Here is a 21,803-nt window from a genome sequence, read left to right on the forward strand (position 1 = left end):
GAGGTGAGAACATCATGGCATGGGGCTATTTTTCAGCATACGGTACTGGCACACTTCATATCATTGAAGGAAGGATGAATGGAAAAATGTACCCAGACATTCTTGATAAATATCAGCTGTCATCCATCAGGATGATGAAGAGGAAACAAGGGAGGACATTTCAGCAAGACAATTATCCCAAACACAAAGCCAAGGAAACTCTCAATTGGGTCAGGGTGATTGACTCAGGGAGGCTGGTATGACTCACAGGCAGTATCTCTGATTTCTCCTCCTACTTCTCGAAACTTGGAGAAAATTCTAGAAGAATGGGGGTGGAGGTGAGGAGGAGCTGCCTGGAGTATTCATAAGGGCTGTGACCAATCTCCAACATATGGGTTGGCAGGGGGCAGGACCCCTCAAATACTCAGGGTCAACCCAGCTGGGGCAGTGGCTTTCCGGTGGAAGATGGAGATGGAGTGCTAGGAGGCTGTCGGAGACCCTTGAGGGTAGACCTCTTAGCATTTCTGGCTGTGGCCATCTTAAGTGAGTGCAGATGATTCATGTAGCATTTACTTCCTGAAAGCCTTCAGGCCTTAGCTCAGGCATGTAGACAGGAGGATGTGCTTAGCTAAAAAAAACTCTGACCCCCCTGAAGACACCTGGGATGTATGGCATAATTTTCTTAGGCATGGAAGCCAAGAAGTAACTGAAGAAATTTCAAAAACATTTAAAACAAGTGTAGCAGCCTGCCCCTGTTGGGCTGGCGCTGATTTAAATTGAGAAGGGACCCTGAGTGTTAGTTAACTCAGATATGTATAATTTTAGCAAATCAGGCCTCTGTTTCAGCTATAACTGTGCTGAGAGTGACCATCATTGTTTGTCTGGGGTGTTGTTACCACCCCAGTCCAAGGGTGGCAGAAGCTAAGTCAGGGTGATATTGGGTGTCTCCCCTCGGCAGCCAATCAGTAGGGGTTGGTCATCCCGCTGTGCATGCTGGGGAGGGGTACTTAAGGAGCAGACACCACGGGTCCGGGGTTGTCGATCCCTGGTCTGTCGTCCCACCACCCCGTGTGTGGCCCTCCTGGCCGGGGGTGCGTGTTCCTGCAATCCTGGCCCTAGGGCCACGTTGGTCCGGGGTTGTGATCTGTTGAGTAGGCCCAGTAAGCAGACTGGGTTTATGTTTTAAAGGGTGATCCTGTGCTGTCCGTCCTGGATTGAGGAAGCCGCTTGATGAAGGACCTATCTTGGAGAGTACCGAGCACGAGGCTGGTATCTCAGAAGAGGCCTTGAACTTCATCGAAGGACGCACCGTTTACTGAAAGGCTTGATGGTGATCGCCTGTCAGTTCCAAGTTCTATAAGAAGTTAATCTGGAGAGATCCGGGTGCTGAATCCTGTGCTACGGGGATTTTGGGCCGAATGTGTCTCCATCTGTGGGAAGGTCTGTGGGAGAGACTGTACCATGCGACATTCCGGCTGCTAGGTTATTGAGAGAAACCTATCCAGGTGCGCAATACCCACTTTGGCTAGAGTGGTGACGAAAGCTGTGTTGCTGGAAGCAGGAGTGTTTCCTGGTTGAATTAATGCACCTGAACCTATTTTCCTGTTACCCTTCCACCTCTTCAATCACTTATTTTATTTCTTTGAAAATAGTGAAATTCCGCGCCAAACAATAAAAATTCAATTAAAAGGTTAAAGAAAGCTGCTCCTCTTAAACAGTACTGATTGCAATAGTTGAAGAAATAGGTAGAGGGTGCTAAGCCTCTATTTTTTGTGGCTTAGCGCCCTCTATTTTATTTCTTTACCAAGTTCTACAAATAAATCTAAGAAAAAGATGTCTAAAGTGTGGACATTGAACTTTCTCAATTCTCATCTACTACCCTAGACGGCGAGAAGATAGAGGTAACATGCCGCCCGAAATATCCAGCAGCTCCTTCGGGGGTAGTGCTACACAAGTAAATATGATATACTTTAATATCTATTTAGTAATGTTAGCAGCATAAGGATTAAAAACAGCCAATGTTGAGTGAGAGAGTAAAGTTCAGCTTTAAATATGCTCTGCCTGTTCCAAGATGGCTGCTGGAGTCACATGAGGCAGCAACATCGATTAGAAATAGCTTCCCCAGTAACCCTGGAATGCTGCTGTCATTGAGCGCTACCTGTAGTCAAGAAAGTAGACTGCACCTGCCTGCATATGGCTTCATGGTCCCCAGCTGTAAACCATAGACTGTTACAGTCTATCTACATTAGTGCTATTGATACTGCAAGGGAAGTGTCCTCTGCCATTAATACCTGACGTTTTGGAGTATCTCACATCACCCCAAGACTGATCAATGATCTGGAGTGCAGGAACTGGTGTTGCTGTGTGCCTGGCTGCCTCTGTGGTGTTTGGGAAAGGACCCTTTCTAATCTACAGCAGCTCCTTGGGGGGTGATTTTACATTTGACCATAAATATGCTTTAACCATTTAGTGACGGTACCACGTACATTTACTGTGACAGGGCGGCCGCTCTGTGCCAGATCACATACTACATGATCTAAATCTCCGGGCCTGGGGGCGTGCACGCATGCTGCAGCGCATTGTTCAGGACACGAGCAGAATGGCAGTCTGCCTATGTGAGCAAGGCAGATTCTTGTTCTGTCAGCATAGAAGGCTTTGATGATCCTGTTTCTGCAAAGCAGGAACACGGATATTTGCCTTACCCTAGTCAAAGCACTTCCCCCACAGTATGTAAGCAAAACATAGGCATACATTTAACCCTCTGACTGCCCCTGATGTTAACCCCTTCCCTGCCAGTGTCATTAGTACAGGGACAGTGCATTTTTTTTTAGCACTGATCACTTTATTAGTGTCACTGGTCCCCAAAAAGTGTCAGTTAGGTGTCCGATTCGTCCGCCGCAATATCGCAGTCCTGCTATAAGTTGCTGATCGCTGGTATTATTAGTAAAAAATAAAATGAAAAAGATAAATTAAAAAAATCCCATAGATGTAGATGCTATAACTTTTGCGCATACCAAACAATATAGGCTTATTGGCCCAGATTCTCACAGGATTTACGACGGCGCAGCGCCATGTACGCCGTCGTAAGTCCTAATCTGGCCCGTCGTATCTATGCGACTGATTCTTAGAATCAGTTACGCATATATATCCATTAGATCCGACAGGCGTAAGTCTCTTACGCCGGCGGATCTAAACTGCAATTTTTTTTCCCGTTAGGTGGCGCTTCGTCGATTTCCGCGTCGAGTATGCAAATTAGCTAGATCCGCGAATTCCTGAACGTACACGCGGCCTACGCAGTAAAGTTTCGATGTTTACGTTAGGCTTTTCCCGGTGTAAAGTTGCCCCTGCTATATGAGGCGCAGCCAATGTTAAGTATGGCCGTTGTTCCCGCGTCTAAATTTTAAAAAGTTACGTCGTTTGCGTAAGTCGTCCGTGAATGGGGCTGGACGTCATTTACGTTCACGTCGAAACCAATGATGTCCTTGCGACGTCAATTGGAGCAATGCACACTGGGATATTTTACGGACGGCGCATGCGCAGTTCGTTCGGCGCGGGGACACGCATCATTTAAATGATACACGCCCCCTACCCGCCGAATTTGAATTCCGCCGGGTGATTTACGCTACGCCGCCACAACTTTACAGGCAAGTGCTTTGTGAATAAAGCACTTGCCTGAAAAACTTGCGGCGGCGTAACGTAAATGAGATACGTTACGCCGGCACAATTTTGCGCCCATCTACGTGAATCTGGGCCATTGTTTTTTTTTTAACCAAAAATATGTAGCAGAATACATAATGACCTAAACTGATAAAGAAATTTGATTTTGTTTCACATTTTTTATTGGATGTGTTTTATAGCAAAAAGTAAAAAATATTGAGGGTTTTTTTTTTTTAAATGTTGGGCTATTTTTTTTAATAAAAAATGCAAAAAATAAAAAACGCAGAGGTAATAAAATACCACCAAAAGAAAGCTCTATTTGTGGGGAAAAAATTACATCATTATTTTTTTATTTACAGCATCGCACGGCCGCGCAATTGTCAGTTAAAAAAGCGCAGCGCTGTATCGCAAAAAATGGCCTGGTCACGAATGGAGGTAAATCTTCCGGAGCTGAAGTGGTTAATAATACATACTTTTATTTTTTTTGTTAAACCAGTTTCGAGTCCCTTTACCCCCTAAATTTCTATGTAATGAATGGAGCGGGGAATATTACAAGGAACCCCCTCCAGAACATGTACACACTCCATCACAAGCCAAGAGCCATTTAAAAACATGAACATAAAAGCACACTTTAGTAATTTGCACTTACATTAAAGTGCTGCATTTTAATCACGCTTAATGGAGTTTATTCTGGAAGCTGGAGTGCTTGCCGTTTGATTTGTTTTACATACATTTGAATGATTCCAGGGCGAAGGAATTATATGCAGTACATGAAGGTGCATGCATACAGCCATGCATAATAATAACGCCATCTCCCATCAGGGGGCGCTCTCCCGCGGCACAACAGAAGGCACGCAGAGCACAATCCCAATGTAATAGGCTAATCAGCTCATAGTTACAGAGAGAGAGAGAGAACGCATTCACATCCTACAGACACAGCCATAGAGAAGTGTGCGAGTCTGCGAGAGGGAGAGAGAGAGGACCCATCCTGCCGGGGAGATCACACTGCCTTCTTCATCTCACTGATTACTCAGGAGTCACTTGGCAGGGATCCTATCCATAATGTATTGGGATCATCTATAGGAGAGAGAGGTGATGGACTGAGCCCTGGGACAAGTGTTGGGGGATCAGACCAATAATGATGGTGCAAAGTGTCCCTCTCTCCCAGCCAGGAGGAAAGTCACTGGATGTGTGGAGGAAGCCCTGATCACCACAATGCAGCTACAAGAGGCGAAGTGCCTGTGGCCCCATACGAGGCTATAACTACCCTGAGGAGCAGCTCTCCAATGAATGAAGAATGGGTACGTGTATTACTGGCATCACATTACATGTCACCAGGTACCAGCATGGCACATCCATCCATACACTTCTACATACACACCTACCTACTACTTACCTCCATGTATCTATGGGATAGCGAACACAAACTCACACTCACATCTCTATCTATCACACATTACATGATACATGTGTCTATGTGTATCACTGGATAGATCTGTCTATCTATTCTATCTACTAGAGAGGTGTCTGTCTGTCTATATATGTGTCTGTCTATCTTATATCTATCTATTATCCAATATAAATCTTCTATGGACCTATCTATCTATATATTCTATCTATCTATCTATCTATCTATCTATCTATCTATCTATCTATCTATCTATCTATCTATCTATCTATATATCTATCTATCTATCTATTATATCTATTATATTATATATATATATATATATATATATATATCTACTATTTCTATCCAATGTCTATCTATCTATCTATCTATCTATCTATCTATCTATCTATCTATCTATCTATCTATCTATTCTTTCTATCCAATGTCTATCTACTATGGACCTATCTATTCTATCTATCTATCTATTCCATTTATCTATCTATTCTTTCTATCCGATATCTATCTACTATGGACCTATCTATTCTATCTATCTCTCTATCTATCTATCTATCTATCTATCTATCTATCTATCTATCTATCTATCTATCTATCTATTCCATTTATCTATCTATTCTTTCTATCCAATATCTATCTACTATGGAGCTGTCTGTCTGTCTATATATGTATCTGTCTATCTATCTTATATGTATCTATTATCCAATATATGTCTCCTATAGATCTATCTATCTATTATCCAGTATATATATCTACTATGGATCAATCAATTTATCTACCCAGCTTCTATCTATCTATCTATCTATCTATCTATCTATCTATCTATCTATCTATCCATCTAACACAATTTACTGTATCTACTATGGATCAATCGATCTTTCTTGCTAATATATATCTAGCATGGATCTTTATCTCTATCTATCTATCTATCTATCTATCTATCTATCTATCTATCTATCTATCTATCTATATATCTATCTATCCCATATCTGTCTACTGTAGATCTATCTATCTATCTATCTATCTATCTATCTATCTATCTATCTATCTATCTATCTATCTAACTATCTATCTCTCTCTCTCTCTCTCTCTCTATCTCTATCTATCTATCTATCTATCTATCTATCTATCTATCTATCTATCTATCTATCTATCTATCTATCTATCCTATATCTGTCTACTATAGATCTATCTATCTATCTATCTATCTATCTATCTATCTATCTATCTATCTATCTATCTATCTATCTACCTATCTATCTATCTATCTATCTATCTATCTATCTATCTATCTATCTATCTATCTATCTATCTATCTATCTATATATCTATCTATCTACCTACCTATCTACCTACCTATCTACCTTTATATCTACCTATCTACCTATCTATCTATCTATCTATCTATCTATCTATCTATCTATCTATCTATCTATCTATCTATCTCTATCCATCGTCCCTCTCCTCTATCTCTACCTTCTATCACTCTCTGTTCCTATCTATATTTGTATGTATTACACCGATATGCAGTTCTGTCCGTTTGAATGCAGACTGGCACAAATTGGGCACAGTGTTTTGCCACCCATGAGAGGGCTGGATGCCAGCTTTTGTGATGTTGTTTTATATTGTGTCTATATTGTATTCACTGTCATTCAGAAAATTACTTTCAGGCTTTCGCTTGTAGGTTTCAACCCTTATCGGTTACTAAGAGGATCTGCTATATTCCTGCCTATAGCCCTGCTGGTTTACATGGCAATGCTCTCCTCTGCTGAACGTGGGTGCCCTACAGGATGTAGGTGTGATGGAAAAATGTTTTATTGCGAGTCTCAGAAGCTGCAGGAAATCCCTTCATCAATATCTCCTGGATGTGTCGGCTTGTCTCTCCGGTATAACAGCCTCTACTTACTGAAATATAATCAATTTAAAGGTCTTAATCAGCTCACTTGGCTGTACATAGACCATAACCATATTAGCAGTATTGATGAAAATGCATTCAATGGGATCCGTCGATTAAAGGAGCTTGTTCTGAGTTCTAACCGGATTTCCCATCTGCTAAACAACACCTTCAGACCAGTCACTAACATAAGAAACTTAGATCTTTCCTACAACACTATCCAGAAATTGGGACCTGGACTGTTTAAGGGATTGAGGAAACTGCAGAGCTTACACTTGAGGTCAAATTTACTGCGTAACATTCCAGTTCGGATATTTCAGGACTGCAGAAATATGGAACTTTTGGATCTGGGGTATAACCGAATCCGCAGTTTGGCCAGAAATGTTTTCACAGGTATGATCAGGTTGAAGGAACTTCACTTAGAGCACAACCATTTTTCCAAACTTAACCTAGCCCTTTTCCCCAGGCTGGTCAGCCTACAGAACCTCTACTTACAATGGAACAGGATCAGCTTCATTGGTCAAACCATGTCTTGGACCTGGACCTCCTTACAGAGGCTTGATTTATCTGGTAACGAAATAGAGGCCTTCAGCGGCCCAAGCGTCTTTCAGTGCGTACCCAATCTACAGCGACTCAACCTGGATTCCAACAAACTGACCTTCATAGGCCAGGAGATCCTGGACAGCTGGGGGTCTCTTAGCGACGTAGGTCTTGCTGGCAATATCTGGGAATGTAGCAGAAATATTTGTTCTTTGGTCAACTGGCTTAAAAATTTTAAAGGCCTTCGGGACAACACGATCCTTTGTGCCAGCCCTAAGGACCTGCAGGGGATCAACGTCATGCAGGGAGTCAAAAACTACAACGTTTGCGGCACAAATGTTACAGAAAGCAGGGAGTTGAAAACCACCGGTCGGAATACAACTGCAAAACACAAAATATTGAGAACTAAGCATGAAAGTAACCACTCAATGCCCCCGACGGTTGGAGTGACGGGACCCGGCTATGAGACCAGCGGGGATGCGGATAGCGTTTCTTTACATAAAATCATAGCGGGGACTATAGCGCTGTTCCTGTCTGTGTTAGTGATCTCCTTAGTAATCTACGTGTCATGGAGACGGTCTCCCGCAGGTGTTAGGCATCTGCAGCAGGCTACTCTTATGAAAAATCACAGCCAAACAAAAAGATCATCCCTAACACAGATTAGCCTAACGCCACAGGAATTTTATGTAGACTACAAGCCTGCGACAAGCAGAGAGACTTGTGAATCCATAAGCACTACTGGTTCCTGCACATATACCAAATCAGGTTCCAGGGAATGTGAGGTATAAACATTGCAAATACACTTCTTATTTATTTTTTATTTCCATTTTTTTTTTTTTTTTTTTAGGATGACTTGGCTTATTTTTTTATTGAACTGTAGCATTTTAACTTTTCTGTCACTTTTCACTAACGCCACCTATAAGCAACTGTCCATTTATGAATATGTTTATTTCTCCTGCCAAATTATAAGCCAACAACATTTCAAGACAAGCTGATATAAAGTCACAGTGAGATGGTGTGCAGTCTATTGTGAGTTATGGTGCTGTTTCCTTTATTTTTTTATTATTTTTTTGGGGATTAAAGTATGACATGTTTTAAGATTTTGGAGAGTTGAGCTGACATTTCTTTAATCCATGGTGTAGCATTGGTTGCGTGCTTGTTGGTTGTTCCAAAAAATAAATAAAAAATGAAAATATTGCCTATGGGGCAGATCCACGTACATCGGCGCACTTTTGCATCGGGCGTAGCGTATCTAAGATACACTATGGCGCCGTAACTTTTTTTTTGGAATCCTCAAAGAATTCGCGCCGTAAGTTACAGTGGCGTAGTGTATCTTTGGCGGCGTATGGGCGCGCAATTCAAATGGATGTGATGGGGGCGTGTTTTACCCTGTTTCTCCGAAAATAAGCCCTACCCCAAAAATAAGACCTAGCGTGAGTTTCTGGGATGGCTCCAATATAAGCCCTACCCCAAAAATAAGCCCTAGTTAAAGTCCTTGTAAAAACATGTAATCCAATCTGTAAAAAGATTATATAATGTGCAGTGTGTCTCCCTTTTGTAACTCTATTGTGGAAAATACCTTATTTACAGCACTGCTGGGCGCTCACGTGACCCGCCGGAGCTCTTCTCCTTTCCTCCCGGCTGATGTCAGCTGTTTTTTTTTCAATAAAACGTTATTAAGCCCCTACCCACTGCAGTACTCAGAGTGGGGCTGACGTCATTGGGGATCTTGGCCCCTCCCTCTGCAGTATTTGGGAGTAGCGAAGAAGAGCTCAAGCGGGTCACGTGAGCGGCAAGCGGCACTGTAAATAAGGTATTTTCCACAATAATGTTACACAAGGAGACACACTGCACACTATCATCTTTTTACAGAACGGATTACATCATTTTATAAGGTCTTTAAACAAAGGTTTATTTTTGGGATTACAGAATTTCACAATGCTGACTCCAGAGCTGACAGGGGGAGAAACTTTTTTGTACATACCATAAATAAATAAGACATCCGCTGAAAATAAGCCCTAGTGTGTTTTTTTTAGCCAGAATTAATATAAGACCCGGTCTTATTTTCGGGGAAACACGGTATGTAAATAAGTCGTGACCCGACGTAAACAACGTTTTTTTTTTAACGGCGTTCATGGGGGTATCCCAGTGCGCATGCTCGAAATTAAACCGGAACAAGCCAATGTTTACGACGGTGACGTCATTCTACGCAAAGCCCTATTCGCGAACGACTTACGCAAACGACGTAACATTTTTAAAATTTGATGCAGGAACGACGGCCATACTTAACATTGGCTGCGCCTCATATAGCAGGGGTAACTATAAGCCGGAAAAAGCCGAACGCAAACGACGTAAAAAAATGCGGACGTACGTTCGTGGATCGCCGTTACTAGCTAATTTGCATACTCAACGCGGAATTCGACCGAAAAAGCCACCTAGCGGCCGGCGGAAAAATGCACCTAAGATCCGACGGCGTACTAAGACGTACGCCTGTCGGATCGATCCCAGATGCAGTCGTATCTTGTTTTGTAGATACAAAACAAAGATACGACGCGGGAACTTTAAAATTACGCGGCGTATCAATAGATACGCCGGCGTAATTCTTTTGTGGATGTGCCCCTATATATGTAATACCATCAATGTAGAACTATGGAGCTGCAGTTTGCTAGACTATTTAAGCTATAAAATCCTATTTCTTCCGTAACTGGAGGCAACGTTCTAAGGATACAGTGTGTTTTTGACCTTATCAGTCTCCTCCAACCTCGGCAAACGTCTGTATGGTTCTGCTATTTTCGTGTCGAGACAAGTCCTTTTATGAGCAGTACAGGCTGATGTGACATCTCCGCCAGTTAGAGGATCTGAATACAGATTTTGCATACTTGACTTTGGCAAAACGGAATAATAGAAGCTTTATTTTATAAGAAAGCAATGATGTGTTGTAATCTATAGCAACCAATTAAATATTAGGTTTTAATAAACATAATATTACTGCTGAAATTAGATTGGTTGATGCAGATTGCAGCACATCGATCCATAAACATGTCAGTGGAGGAAAAAAAAAAATATGATTTTTTTTTTTTATAACGCTACTTACTGTGTTCCAGTTTTTAATTTTCCGTTGTAAAACAGATGTTTATTTTACAAGGAGATGATTACAGTATGATGTGTTTTGTTCTGCCGTGCATTCATGGTTGAATTTTTTGGACAGGGAAACAGTTATGTGATCTGCTTATATTGCAAAAGAAGCAAGTGGTTTTCAGAAAAAATAACTAAATGCACCAAAACGTACTTATGCTTATTCTGTAAGAATAATGTACAAAGAGCAGTAACCAAGCAAGTGCAACCAATAAGAGATCTTATACCAATATGACTTCAATAACCTGAACTGGGGTTGCTGGAGGTTACTGGACTTTGCACAACATCATTACTCCTTGCATTGACCAGCAGGGGCGGACTGACCATTCGGAAACTCGGGCACTGCCCCGAGGACCCCATGCCACTAAGGGGCCCCATCAGGGTTGCCAGCCTCAGTAAAACCAGGTATAGTATGTTAAAATCTGTGTTTTAAAAAAAAAAATCCCAAGATTAAAGCTGCCCCGCTTCTCCAGTACCTTTTCAGTGTGTGTATGTGTATTCTGTGTGTATGTATACTGTGTGGCCCCATAATCTATTTCCCAGGGGCCCCATAATCTCCTATTGCCCGGGGGCCCCATAATCTCCTATTGCCCGGGGGCCCCATGAGTTGTCAGTCCGCCCCTGTTGACCAGTTTAACAAGTATGCACTTTATTTGAGGTTTTTAGTATGTTGATGCTGTGTAGTTTTTTTTTCATGTTTTGACACATACCAAGAGGTTAACGCCCCTTTCACACTGGGCGCAGGAGGTGCGCTGGTGGTATAGCGGCGCTATTTTTAGCGCCGATATATCGTAGTTTTAATTCAGCCTCTAGCAGTGTGATTTTACCCCCCCGCTAGAGGCCGAAAAAGGGCTAATACCGCCCGCAATGCCAGCGGTATTACCACAGGGAAGGAGCAGTGGAGGAGCGGTAAACACCCCGCTCCTTTACCGCTCCAAAGATGCGGCTAGCAGGACTTTTGGAGCGGTCCTGCTTGCGCACCGCTTCAGTGTGAAAGCCTTCGGGCTTTCACACTGAAGACTGCAGGGCAGTATTTTTTCAGGCGGTATTTAGGCGCTATTTTTAGCGCCAAACCGCCTGGAAAATGTATCAGGGTGAATGGGGCCTAATAAAGCAAAGTGCAATAACTGTATATACATTGGCTTCTTTAATCTAAAATCTGTAGGTTTCTATGGATAACTGCACTTTATTAATCGTCATTGCCCCTTGCACTGCCATTATAATTAGGCTATATAGTATTAGAGGATGGTAAAGTAGCATGGAGGGAGTTATTTGTACAGCAATTGAACCTGAGAAGCAAATACAACCTGGTCATGGTTGGCAGAAGAGAATGAAACGTAGGACAGTCTCTGGAGGCCTCTGCCTACAAAAGTATTTCTGAAGCACAACAAGGCGGTCTAGTTGTGCTTAAGGCCTGAGGTGACTACCTCAATTGATGTGTAGTTCTGGATGAACAGACACAAGCTAATACACTAACTGGTTATTTTTATCTGTATAGAACTCCATTGGGGAGTTGTCATTGCCAGAGTCTTCAGTTCTGCCCTTGATGAGTCTGATATTAACGCCCCAAAAGCTCTCCAACCTCAGTTAACCATAACTTCTGTCAAGAAAGGCAAGATATACAAAATATTGAACAAAGAGAATGCCAAACCAACTGTATATTTCAAGTAATAAAGTATGTTTTTTGATAAGAAATTTCATTAACATGCCAACACTTTTTACTTTCAAAGGATAGGAATATTTAGGCTGTAAAGACGTCTGGTTTGTTGATAGCTTTGTGGTGGGATCGCTTCAGCAGCTGGAAAGTTCTTTATAGCAGGGTTCGACAAACCCCGGGACTAGAATTAGCGACCTGGTGCCTGGGGCGGCACAGCTGGGGTATCCTGTGTCTTCGTGCGCCCCCACCTCCCATTGCGTCGGGCCTGGGCTTTGCGGCCTTCTGCAGGCCTATGCTTCCTTCTGTGATCTGGCGCCATCGTGTGTTGGCCGTTGGTATGACAAGACAACCAGCAATGCTAATGGAGCTTCCCCTGTCTGTTTTCACTGCCATCTCCTTCCCTCTAATTAGAACCCCCAAACATTATATATATTTTTTATTCTAACACCCTAGAGAATAAAATGGCGGTTGATGCAATACTTTCTGTTACATCGTATTTGCGCAGCGGTCTTACAAGCGCACTTTTTTGGGAAAAAATACACTTTTTTTTAATAAAAAAATAAGACACCAGTAAAGTAAGCCCAATTTTTTTTATATTATGAAAGATTATGTTACGCCAAGTAAATTGATACCCAACATGTCACGCTTCAAAATTGCGTACGCTCGTGGAATGGCGACAAACTTTTACCCTTTAAAATCTCCATAGGCGACGTTTAAAAAATTCTACAGGTTGCATGTTTTGAGTTGAAGAGGAGGTCTAGGGCTAGAATTATTGCTCTCGCTCTACCAATCGCGGCGATACCTCTCATGTGTGGTTTAAACACCGCTTTCATATGCGGGCGCTACTCATATATGCGTTCGCTTCTGCACGCAAGTTCGGCGGGACGGGGTGCTTTTCTGGCTCCTAACTTTTTTAGCTGGCTCCTAGATTCCAAGCAAATTTGTCAAGCCCTGCTTTATAGTCCAGTTATCTCTATCTCCTTTAAGTTTGAAGCCTGATGAAGGGTGTCCTCAATAACCACCCTAAAACGAATTGGCTTGTTAAGGTTTATTTTACCTCTTATTTAGACTTTACCATTATCTTTCACTCTCTTTTTTTCTTTTTTTTTGAAAATCATTAAAGCTACCAAGGGTACTTAGGGAGAGATAGTACCATTTTACAAACCATTGTCAGCTGTACAATAGGGCACCAGGGTTGTCGGTGGGTATAATTAACCCCCCTGGCGGTATTCCAGAGTCTGACTCGGGGTTACATTTTTGTGCTGCGATCGGTAACCCCGAGTCAGACTCTGGCTCGCCTCGCAGCATCTATAGGCAGGGTTTACTTACCTTGTCCCTGGATCCAGCGATGCCACCAAGGCTGTTTGAGCGAGCGGGTCCCCGCCGATCTCCGTTCCCTGCGACGTTACGAAGCACGGGAGCGGAGAACGGCGCCAAATTCAAACAGGTAAACAAACACCTTACATACAGTATACTGTAATCTTATAGATTACAGCACTGTATGTAAAAAACACACCCCCCCCCCCTTGTCCCTAGTGGTCTGCCCAGTGCCCTATATGTTTTTTTATATAATAAAATCTGTTCTTTCTGCCTGCAAACTGTAGATTGTCCATAGCAACCAAAAGTGTCCCTTTATGTAAAAAATGGTTTTAGAGCAGCTAGAAAACAGCGATAATAAATTATAATCACTTGCAGAATTGTGCAATAGCGATTTGTGGGGAAATTCGGCATAAAAAAATAAAAGTAATGACAGCGACAATTCTGCAACTGAGCAAATTTCAGTGATTTTGAGTTGATTACATTATTGAATCATTTTTATTATAATTATATTATTATTTGTTAGAATTATTTAGAATTATTTATTATATTATAATTTATAATTTTGTTTTAAAAAAAATGTCATACCCGGGATGCCTACTAGACTCCTGTTTGGTCAGATTTAAGTGAGTTATTCCTAAAAATTACAGGCCTACAGTATAAAACGCCAAATTTCCTTGCAAATAATGGTACCGCTTTCAGCACCTAAAATCGGAAATAATCATACCGCTAGGGAGGTTAAGAGGGTTGGACCATGTAACATAAAGTGCAATTAGTAACACAATAAGTAAGCTTATCTAAGTGGGCATGGTGTATTGCGCGCTCCGGCGTATAGCGCGCACCCCTAAAGTGGACCCGCATTCCTGTAAAAAAAAGTACTTACAGTTTTGGTGTCTTGCGCGGCGGCCTCGTCGGGTCCGGCATTCGTCTGCGGCTTCTGTGGTGTCCTCCTCGTCGGGTCCGGCGTCCTTCTGCGGTGTCCTCCCCGCTCAATCCCCGCTTCCCGCGCTGAGTTTGAACTACTGCGCCGGCATATACCGAGCGCAATACACTTGTGTATAGTCGGGCAGGCTCGGCTCCTCTCGCGGTCACGTCCTGTGCGTCCTGTACGTCCAGGACGTGACTGCGAGAGAAGCCAAGCCTGCCCGACTATACACGAGTGTACTGCGCTCGGTATATGCTGGCGCAGTAATTCAAACTCGGCAGGTATCGGCGTATATCGCGCACCCACCATTTTGCCCTGAATTTCAGGGCAAAAAAGTGCGCGGTATACGCCGATAAATACGGTACTAGGTTCCTTTGTCTAGATCTGTCCAGTAATGAAAAATAAGGAAGCTAAAGCAAGAAGGGAAAAAAGTGAAAAGGGGGGGGGGTGAGTATATTATAGGAAAAGAGGCTGACCAGGACACCATCAGTCTGCCACTCACTTTGCTTCATATTTTGTATATCTCACCTGACACCAGTGTTCATTTCCACAAATAAATAAACACAATTTTAGTTCACTAAAATATGACTAAAACAAAATGAATATAGATAACCAAATTATGACTTAAACTAAAATGGCATAGTCAAAATACAGTGATTAAAACTAAATTTGAATTTGATGTCAAAATGAACACTGCACTACCACATAAGAATAACCAGGGGGAATCTACTAAGCTGGTGAAAGAAAAATAAATTTAGAAAAAAGGCTATTCTTATTTTTTTTATATTTAATATTGGTAATATATTCAGGTAATATGTGCAATGGCATTACAGCCAATAGAGTTTACAGTTTTTGGGCATTTTTATACTTTAAAGTTGCACTTCTGTTTGTCAAAAATAGATATTTTTGTTTGTTTATGAAACTTGGATTGATTTATAAAGACATTATATATCACAACAGCTAAATCTGTGTCTGTAGTGTATGTTCAGACCTTAAAGTGGATGTAAACCCTCCCTACACCCAGTGAAGTGAACAGCCTCAGATGATACATAGGGATGAACCAAATCTCCCTACACAGGTTTTACATGTATATCTGCTGTCTTCACATTTATATACTGTTTCGAAAGTTCAGATCGTGTTAGGAGATCTTCTCTTCCTTCTCTTCCACACAGAGTGTGATGTCTGGGCATACAGCCAAGATAGCTAACATTGCTGATTGGAGGAAAGGCACACACCCCCTCTCATCATAGGCAGAGACTCTCAGAGGTGTTTTGTAACAGGTTCAGCTCCCTGCTAATGTGTTTTAACAACCTCCCCTGACAGAAATGTCAGGCTGCTTTTATCTGATGTGTCCGAGAATTTGTCAGGAGTTATCAGGCTGATAACAGAGGAACGGTTCAGGAGAAAGCTATGGGACTTAGCTCTTTGAATGGGGGATAAAAAAATACTGCAGATATATGTGCCCAGCTCAAATTTCATGAATTGGGTTTACATCCACTTTAATACCATAAATAATAACATGTTATTAGATTTTTACTCCAGAAGTATATCATGAGTTTGGAAATTCTAGAGAAATGCTTAAATATTCCCTTACAATTTAACTAAACCCATTTGATTTTAGTCTACTAAAATACGACCAAAGCAATTCAGATGACTTAAACATGACTAAAACTAAAACAATTCATATAACTAAAATACGACAAACACTAAAATGGCATTTTAGTCAAAAGACTATAGGGTGGATTTACTTAAAGGGTCACTAAAGGAATTTTTTTTTTTAGCTAAATAGCTTCCTTTACCTTACTGCAGTCCTGGTTTCATGTCCTCATTGTTCGTTTTTGCTTTCATGTTGCTGTAAATCCTCTCTGTTCTGGACACTTCCTGGTTGCCTGTTTCCTGATAACCACAGTACTGGGAGATTTCTCACGGTGGTCACTAATCAAGGAGCTGTGTGTAAAACGAAACTGGATTGGTGCTGAGGAGTTTTAGACAAAGTATCACTGCTCTCTATTGGCTGACTGCCCTCTAGTGGCTCTCTGTACATCAGAGAACCAGCAAACAACAGCAAAAACGAAACTACACTGCAGGCACATTATATGATTGTTTTTTATCTATGTTTAATCATTTTTAAAAGGAATCAGTTAACTATTATGTCTCTATGTCCTGTAAACAGTCATTTCAGCTAAAAAAATGTTTTCCTTTAGTGACCCTTTAAGGCAAATAGTGCAGTTACACTCTGCAAGTGCAGTTGCTCCAGAACTTAGTTAATGAGCAGAAGCTCTGCTGACTTTTATCATCCAATCATGTGCAAGCAAAAATGCTTCGATGCAATACTTTCTGTCACACTGTATTTGCGCAGCGGTCTTACAAGCGCACTTTTTTGGGAAAAAATACACTTTTTTAAATAAAAAAATAAGACAACAGTAAAGTTAGCCCAATTTATTTTATATTGTGAAAGATAATGTTACGCCGAGTAAATCAATACCCAACACACTTCAAAATTGCGTCCGCTCGTGGAATGGCGACAAACTTTTACCCTTTAAAATCTCCATAGGCGACGTTTAAAAAAAAATTCTACAGGTTGCATGTTTTGAGTTACAGAGGAGGTCTAGGGCTAGAATTATTGCTCTCGCTCTACCAATCGCGGCGATACCTCACATGTGTGGTTTGAACACCGCTTTCATATGCGGGCGCTACTCACGTATGCGTTCGGCGGGACGGGGTGCGTTCCGGGCTCCTAACTTTTTAGCTGGCTCCTAGATTCCAAGCAAACTTGTCAAGCCCTGTACTAACCTGTGGAGCAACTGTACTTGCAGAGTGCAACTAGACTTCACAAAGTGCAAAGTCTATTTGCCCCATAGTAAATCAACTCCTATGACATAAAACGAAATCGAAATTTGAAGTAAAAATGAACACTACCTGAGCCGCCACCTAATGGCCTTTTGGTTTGACAGCTATCTTGCTAAAGACATTGGGTTGACTTACTAAAGGCTAATATACTGTTTACTTCACAGGAGTAGTTGCACCAGTCTTCAAACTTTAAAGTGTAAGTTCACCTTTTGAGAAAAAAATGAAAAGGTGAACTAACACCATACACGTTTTCACCTCTGAGGCCTCGTATACACGACCGAGGATGTAGATGGGCGAAACACATAGTTTTGCTCGTCGAGTTCCTTGTTAGGCTGTCGAGGAACTCGACGTGCCAATTTTCTCCATTCCTCCATTCCTCCATTTTCTCCAAAAAGAGAACATGCTCTCTTTTTGGCTCGTAGAGTTCCTCGACAGTTTCCTCGTCGAAATATGTACACACGACCGGTTTCCTCTGCAAAAAAAAAAAAAAAACAGCAAGTTTCTTGCTGGTTTTTGCCGAGAAACTCGTCGAGGCCTGAGGGTAATGAGTTGTCAGTACCTATGCAGCAGGGACAGCGGTACAGGGATTTGAAATCCCTGCTCTTCTCTTCTTTCTGCAAGGATTCTGGGATGGATCAAAGTGATGCTCTGTGCTGGCGTTGACCAATCAGTATCACCCTGATCTGTCCCGGAAACGCTAAGAAAGGAGAAGAGTGGGGATTTAAAATCCCTGTACCACTGCACCTGCTGTGAGGGCACTGACAGCTCATCACCCACAGAGCGGGGACCAGGGGGGTGAGGGTGTATGGTGTTAGTTCACCTTTAAAGTTTCTCCCTCTTCTTTCTGCAGTACTTCCAGGACAGATCAGAGTGATTTTGATTGGTCAGCGCCAGCACAGAGCATCGTTCTGATCTCTCCCAGAAGCCTTGCAGAAAGAAAAGCAGAGATTTCAAATCTTTGGATTGCTGCACTGGCTGTGTGGGCACTGGCAGCTCATCACCCAAAGAGGTAAGTACAGCAGAGACTAGGGGGGGGAAGAAGGGTTTATGGTGTTACTTTTTTTTCAGAAAAGGTGAACTGATGCCGCTTACACACAATCAAATTTTCCGTCAGAAAAACCTTGGGTGTTTTTTTCCAACGGAATTTCGCTCAAGCTTGGCTTGCATACACACAAAAGTTCTCTGAACTTTTGAAAGTCCGTCAAGAACACTGTGACGTACAACACCATGACAAGCCGAGAAAATTAAGTTCAATGCTTTCGAGCATGCGTCAAATTGTTTCCGAGCATGCGTCGGAATTGTGCGCGTCGGAATTGCTACAGACGATCAGATTTTTCGATAGGAATTTTTTCTGCCGGAAAATTTGAGAACTAGCTCTCAATCTTTTGTTGGCGGAAGTTCCGACAGCAAAAGTCCGATGAAGCGTAAACACGGTTTTCAAAGGTTCACATCGGACTTTTGCTGTCAAAATTTCCCATCGTATAACCCTTCAATTCTTTGTAAATCTAAATCTAATGGGATAAACAAAGACGCTCCTTAGCATCAGTTGATAAATTAGACCTTGCGAGAGCTTTAGCGCCATCACCATTTCAAGCATCTAAAGAAGAAGCGGGCATTCGCATCAAGAAAACCTTCAAGGAGGTCGGAAAAAAAAACAGTTAAACTGACAATTATCTTTTATGTCATCAGTTTAAAGGCAATGTGCTTCTTTTCACCTTGTGATCTTATTGTCGCTAAACTCTAATGTAATCCCTACCTAAACCCAGAATAACACACTCAGATCCAAGTCACATACACAGGCAGTCAGCGAAGCAGAGAGAAACTTGACTGAAGTTCTACCCTTGTGCTTGATCTCCAAAGAAGAACATATTTTAGCAAGAGAAAAAAAAAAAAAAAATACTGGATAATAGATGTAGCTTCTGGGCAAAAACATACTTTGTTCCTTTTGTTATGGCTTTGAATGTTCTTATGTTGTCTGCATAATGCAGGCCGGATGGTGAAATTTAGATACGCTGAATATTGTGCTTGATAAATTTTTAGGCAACAGTAAATTCATTTGAACGATAGTTTATTTTTTTATGTACTAAATGGCAAAATAAGATTGCTTTTTCTTCCAATCCTTTTACTAACCGAAAAAAAAAAGACCCCACTGTGCTTTTGAATTATAAATTTCATCTTGAGGATCAGACGCGGTTAGGCTTTTGCCAGAAGGGTTTGTTTGTCTGAAATACCTGTGGGCTAGTAGCAGCTCCTGTGGGTATTGTCTTGAAATATCGTGGGCCTGATTTACTAAAGGAAATACAGCGAACTAATGAGAGCTGAAGCGTTTATTTCAAACATCCAATCATTGGCAGGGAAAGCTTTCTATCTATTTTTATTTTTTCCCAACTTCACTTCATAAATTTCAAACTTTTTTTTTTTTAGCCAGTTGAAACTGGTCTCCTCCCACTATTTTTTTCCATTGGCTAAAATAAGAAAGCCCCAAAGCTTGAATACACATGTAAAAGGCCTTAAAAAATGCGTGTGTACAGACGTAAGAACGCTAAATTACTTCAATACCGGGAATTTTCACCCCCTTTCTGCCCAGGCCAATTTGGTCGTGCGACGTGGCTCCCAAATAAAATCGACGTCCTCAAATAGAGCTTTCTTTTGGTGGTATTTGATCATCTCTGCGGTTTCTATTTTTTGCGCTATAAACAAAAAAAAAGTGACAATTTTGAAAAAAAAAACACAGAGGGCCAGATTCAGATAGATCAGCGTAATCTATCTGATTTAAGATCCGCCGCCGCAAGTTTTAGAGGCAAGTGGGTAATTCACAAAACACTTACCTCCAAACTTGCGGCGGCGCATCGTAAATCCCCCGGCGGAATTCAAATTCCGCGGCTAGGGGGGGTGTAGTATTTAAATCAGGCGCATCCCTGCGCCGATTTAAATGCGCATGCGCCGTCCGCGAATTCTACCGGCGTGCATTGCTCCCAATGACGTTGCTAGGACATCATTGGTTTCGGTGTGAGCGTAACTTGCGTCCAGCGCTTTTGTGAATCGACGTACGCAAACGACCTAAAAAAAAAAATTTGACGCGGGAACGACGGCCATACTTAACATTGGCCTCATAGAAGCAGGGGTAAGTATACGCCGGGAAAACGCTTACGTAAACGATGTAAAGTGACTGCGTCGGGCCCGCGTACGTTCGTGAATTGGCGTATCTCGCTGATTTACATATCGTCGCCGTAAATCAGCGAGAACGCCCCCAGCGCCCATTTTAAAATTGCAGTTAAGATCAGACGGTGTAACACAGTTACACCTGTCGGATCTTAGGCATATCTATGCGTAACTGATTCTATGAATCAGTCGCATAGATATGACCGGCCTAACTCAGAGATACGACGGTGTATCAGGAGATACACCGTTGTATCTCTTTGAGAACCTGGCCCAATATTTTTTACTTTTTGCTATAATAAATATCCCAATTTAAAAAAAATATATATTTTTTTTTCTTAGTTTAGGCCGACATGTATTCTTCTACATATTTTTGGTACAAAAAAATCGCATTAAGTATATATTGATTTGTTGATATTGTCAGTCATCGTCTCTCTGCTCTGGCCACCCCAGGAGGCGGGAGCGACCGGCTCAGGCTCTCAGTGGCTTGCTAAGAGCCTGAGCTGGGTGCTGATCCAGCCATATGGTCGCGTTCTTTCACGAGCCTGGACCGGCGCTGAAAGCAGGGTCACAGAAGTGCAGAATGAACTGCACTCCTGTGATCCACAGGAAACGTACAGCCAAAGGAGCTTTGGCTGTACTTCTCCTTTAACCACTTGCCATCCCGGCCATTGTAGAATGACGGCCACAAGGTGGCTCTACAATGCCGGGAGGCCGTCTATTGACATCCTCAGCTCCTCCCGGCCACTGGGGGGCGCACGCGCGTGCCCGCCGCGTCACTCAGGTGTGAACACAGAGATCCACGTCCTGTCAGGGAGAGGAGACCCTCCCCCAGTCAGTCCCCTCTCCCCACATTAAGAATCATTTCCAGGGAACACATTAACCCCTTGATCGCCCCCAGTGGTTAACCCCTTCCCTGCCAGTCACATTTATACAGTAATCAGTGCATATTTATAGCACTGTTCACTGTATAAATGTGAATGGTCCCAAAAATGTGTCAATGGTGTCCGATGTGTCCGCTGTAATGTTGCAGTCCTGACCAAAATCACAGATGACCGCCAGGTTACTATCCAAGGCTCTTACATAACAGGTTACTATCCAAGGCTCTTACATAAACATACTGGGGGTTATTTTACGAAAGGCAAATCCACTTTGCACTACAAGTGCAAAGTGCATTTGAAATTGCACTGAAAGTGCACTTGGAAGTGCAGTCGCTGTAGATCTGAGGGAGACATGCAAGGAGAATTAAAAACAGCATTTTAGCTTGCATGTGATTGGATAA

At 42.1% G+C, this 21,803-nt stretch overlaps 1 protein-coding gene across 2 annotated transcripts in view; it reads left to right on the top strand.

The window, feature by feature from the left end:
• The first annotated feature begins 4,575 nt into the window (after positions 1-4,575).
• Positions 4,576-21,803, top strand: part of LRRTM3 (leucine rich repeat transmembrane neuronal 3) — a 141,253-nt gene continuing 124,025 nt past the window's right edge. The window contains exons 1-2 of one of the 2 annotated variants that reach the window (XM_040362151.1): positions 4,576-4,937; positions 6,729-8,260. In XM_040362151.1, the coding sequence (XP_040218085.1) occupies positions 4,934-4,937; positions 6,729-8,260 (1,536 nt within the window). In that variant the 5' untranslated portion in view covers positions 4,576-4,933. Of the gene's footprint in view, positions 4,938-6,728; positions 8,581-21,803 lie in introns of those variants that run through there. The other variant, XM_040362152.1, reaches the window with a different exon arrangement.

Source organism: Rana temporaria, chromosome 8, assembly GCF_905171775.1.
Source record: "Rana temporaria chromosome 8, aRanTem1.1, whole genome shotgun sequence".
NCBI classification, from domain to species: Eukaryota; Metazoa; Chordata; class Amphibia; order Anura; family Ranidae; genus Rana; species Rana temporaria.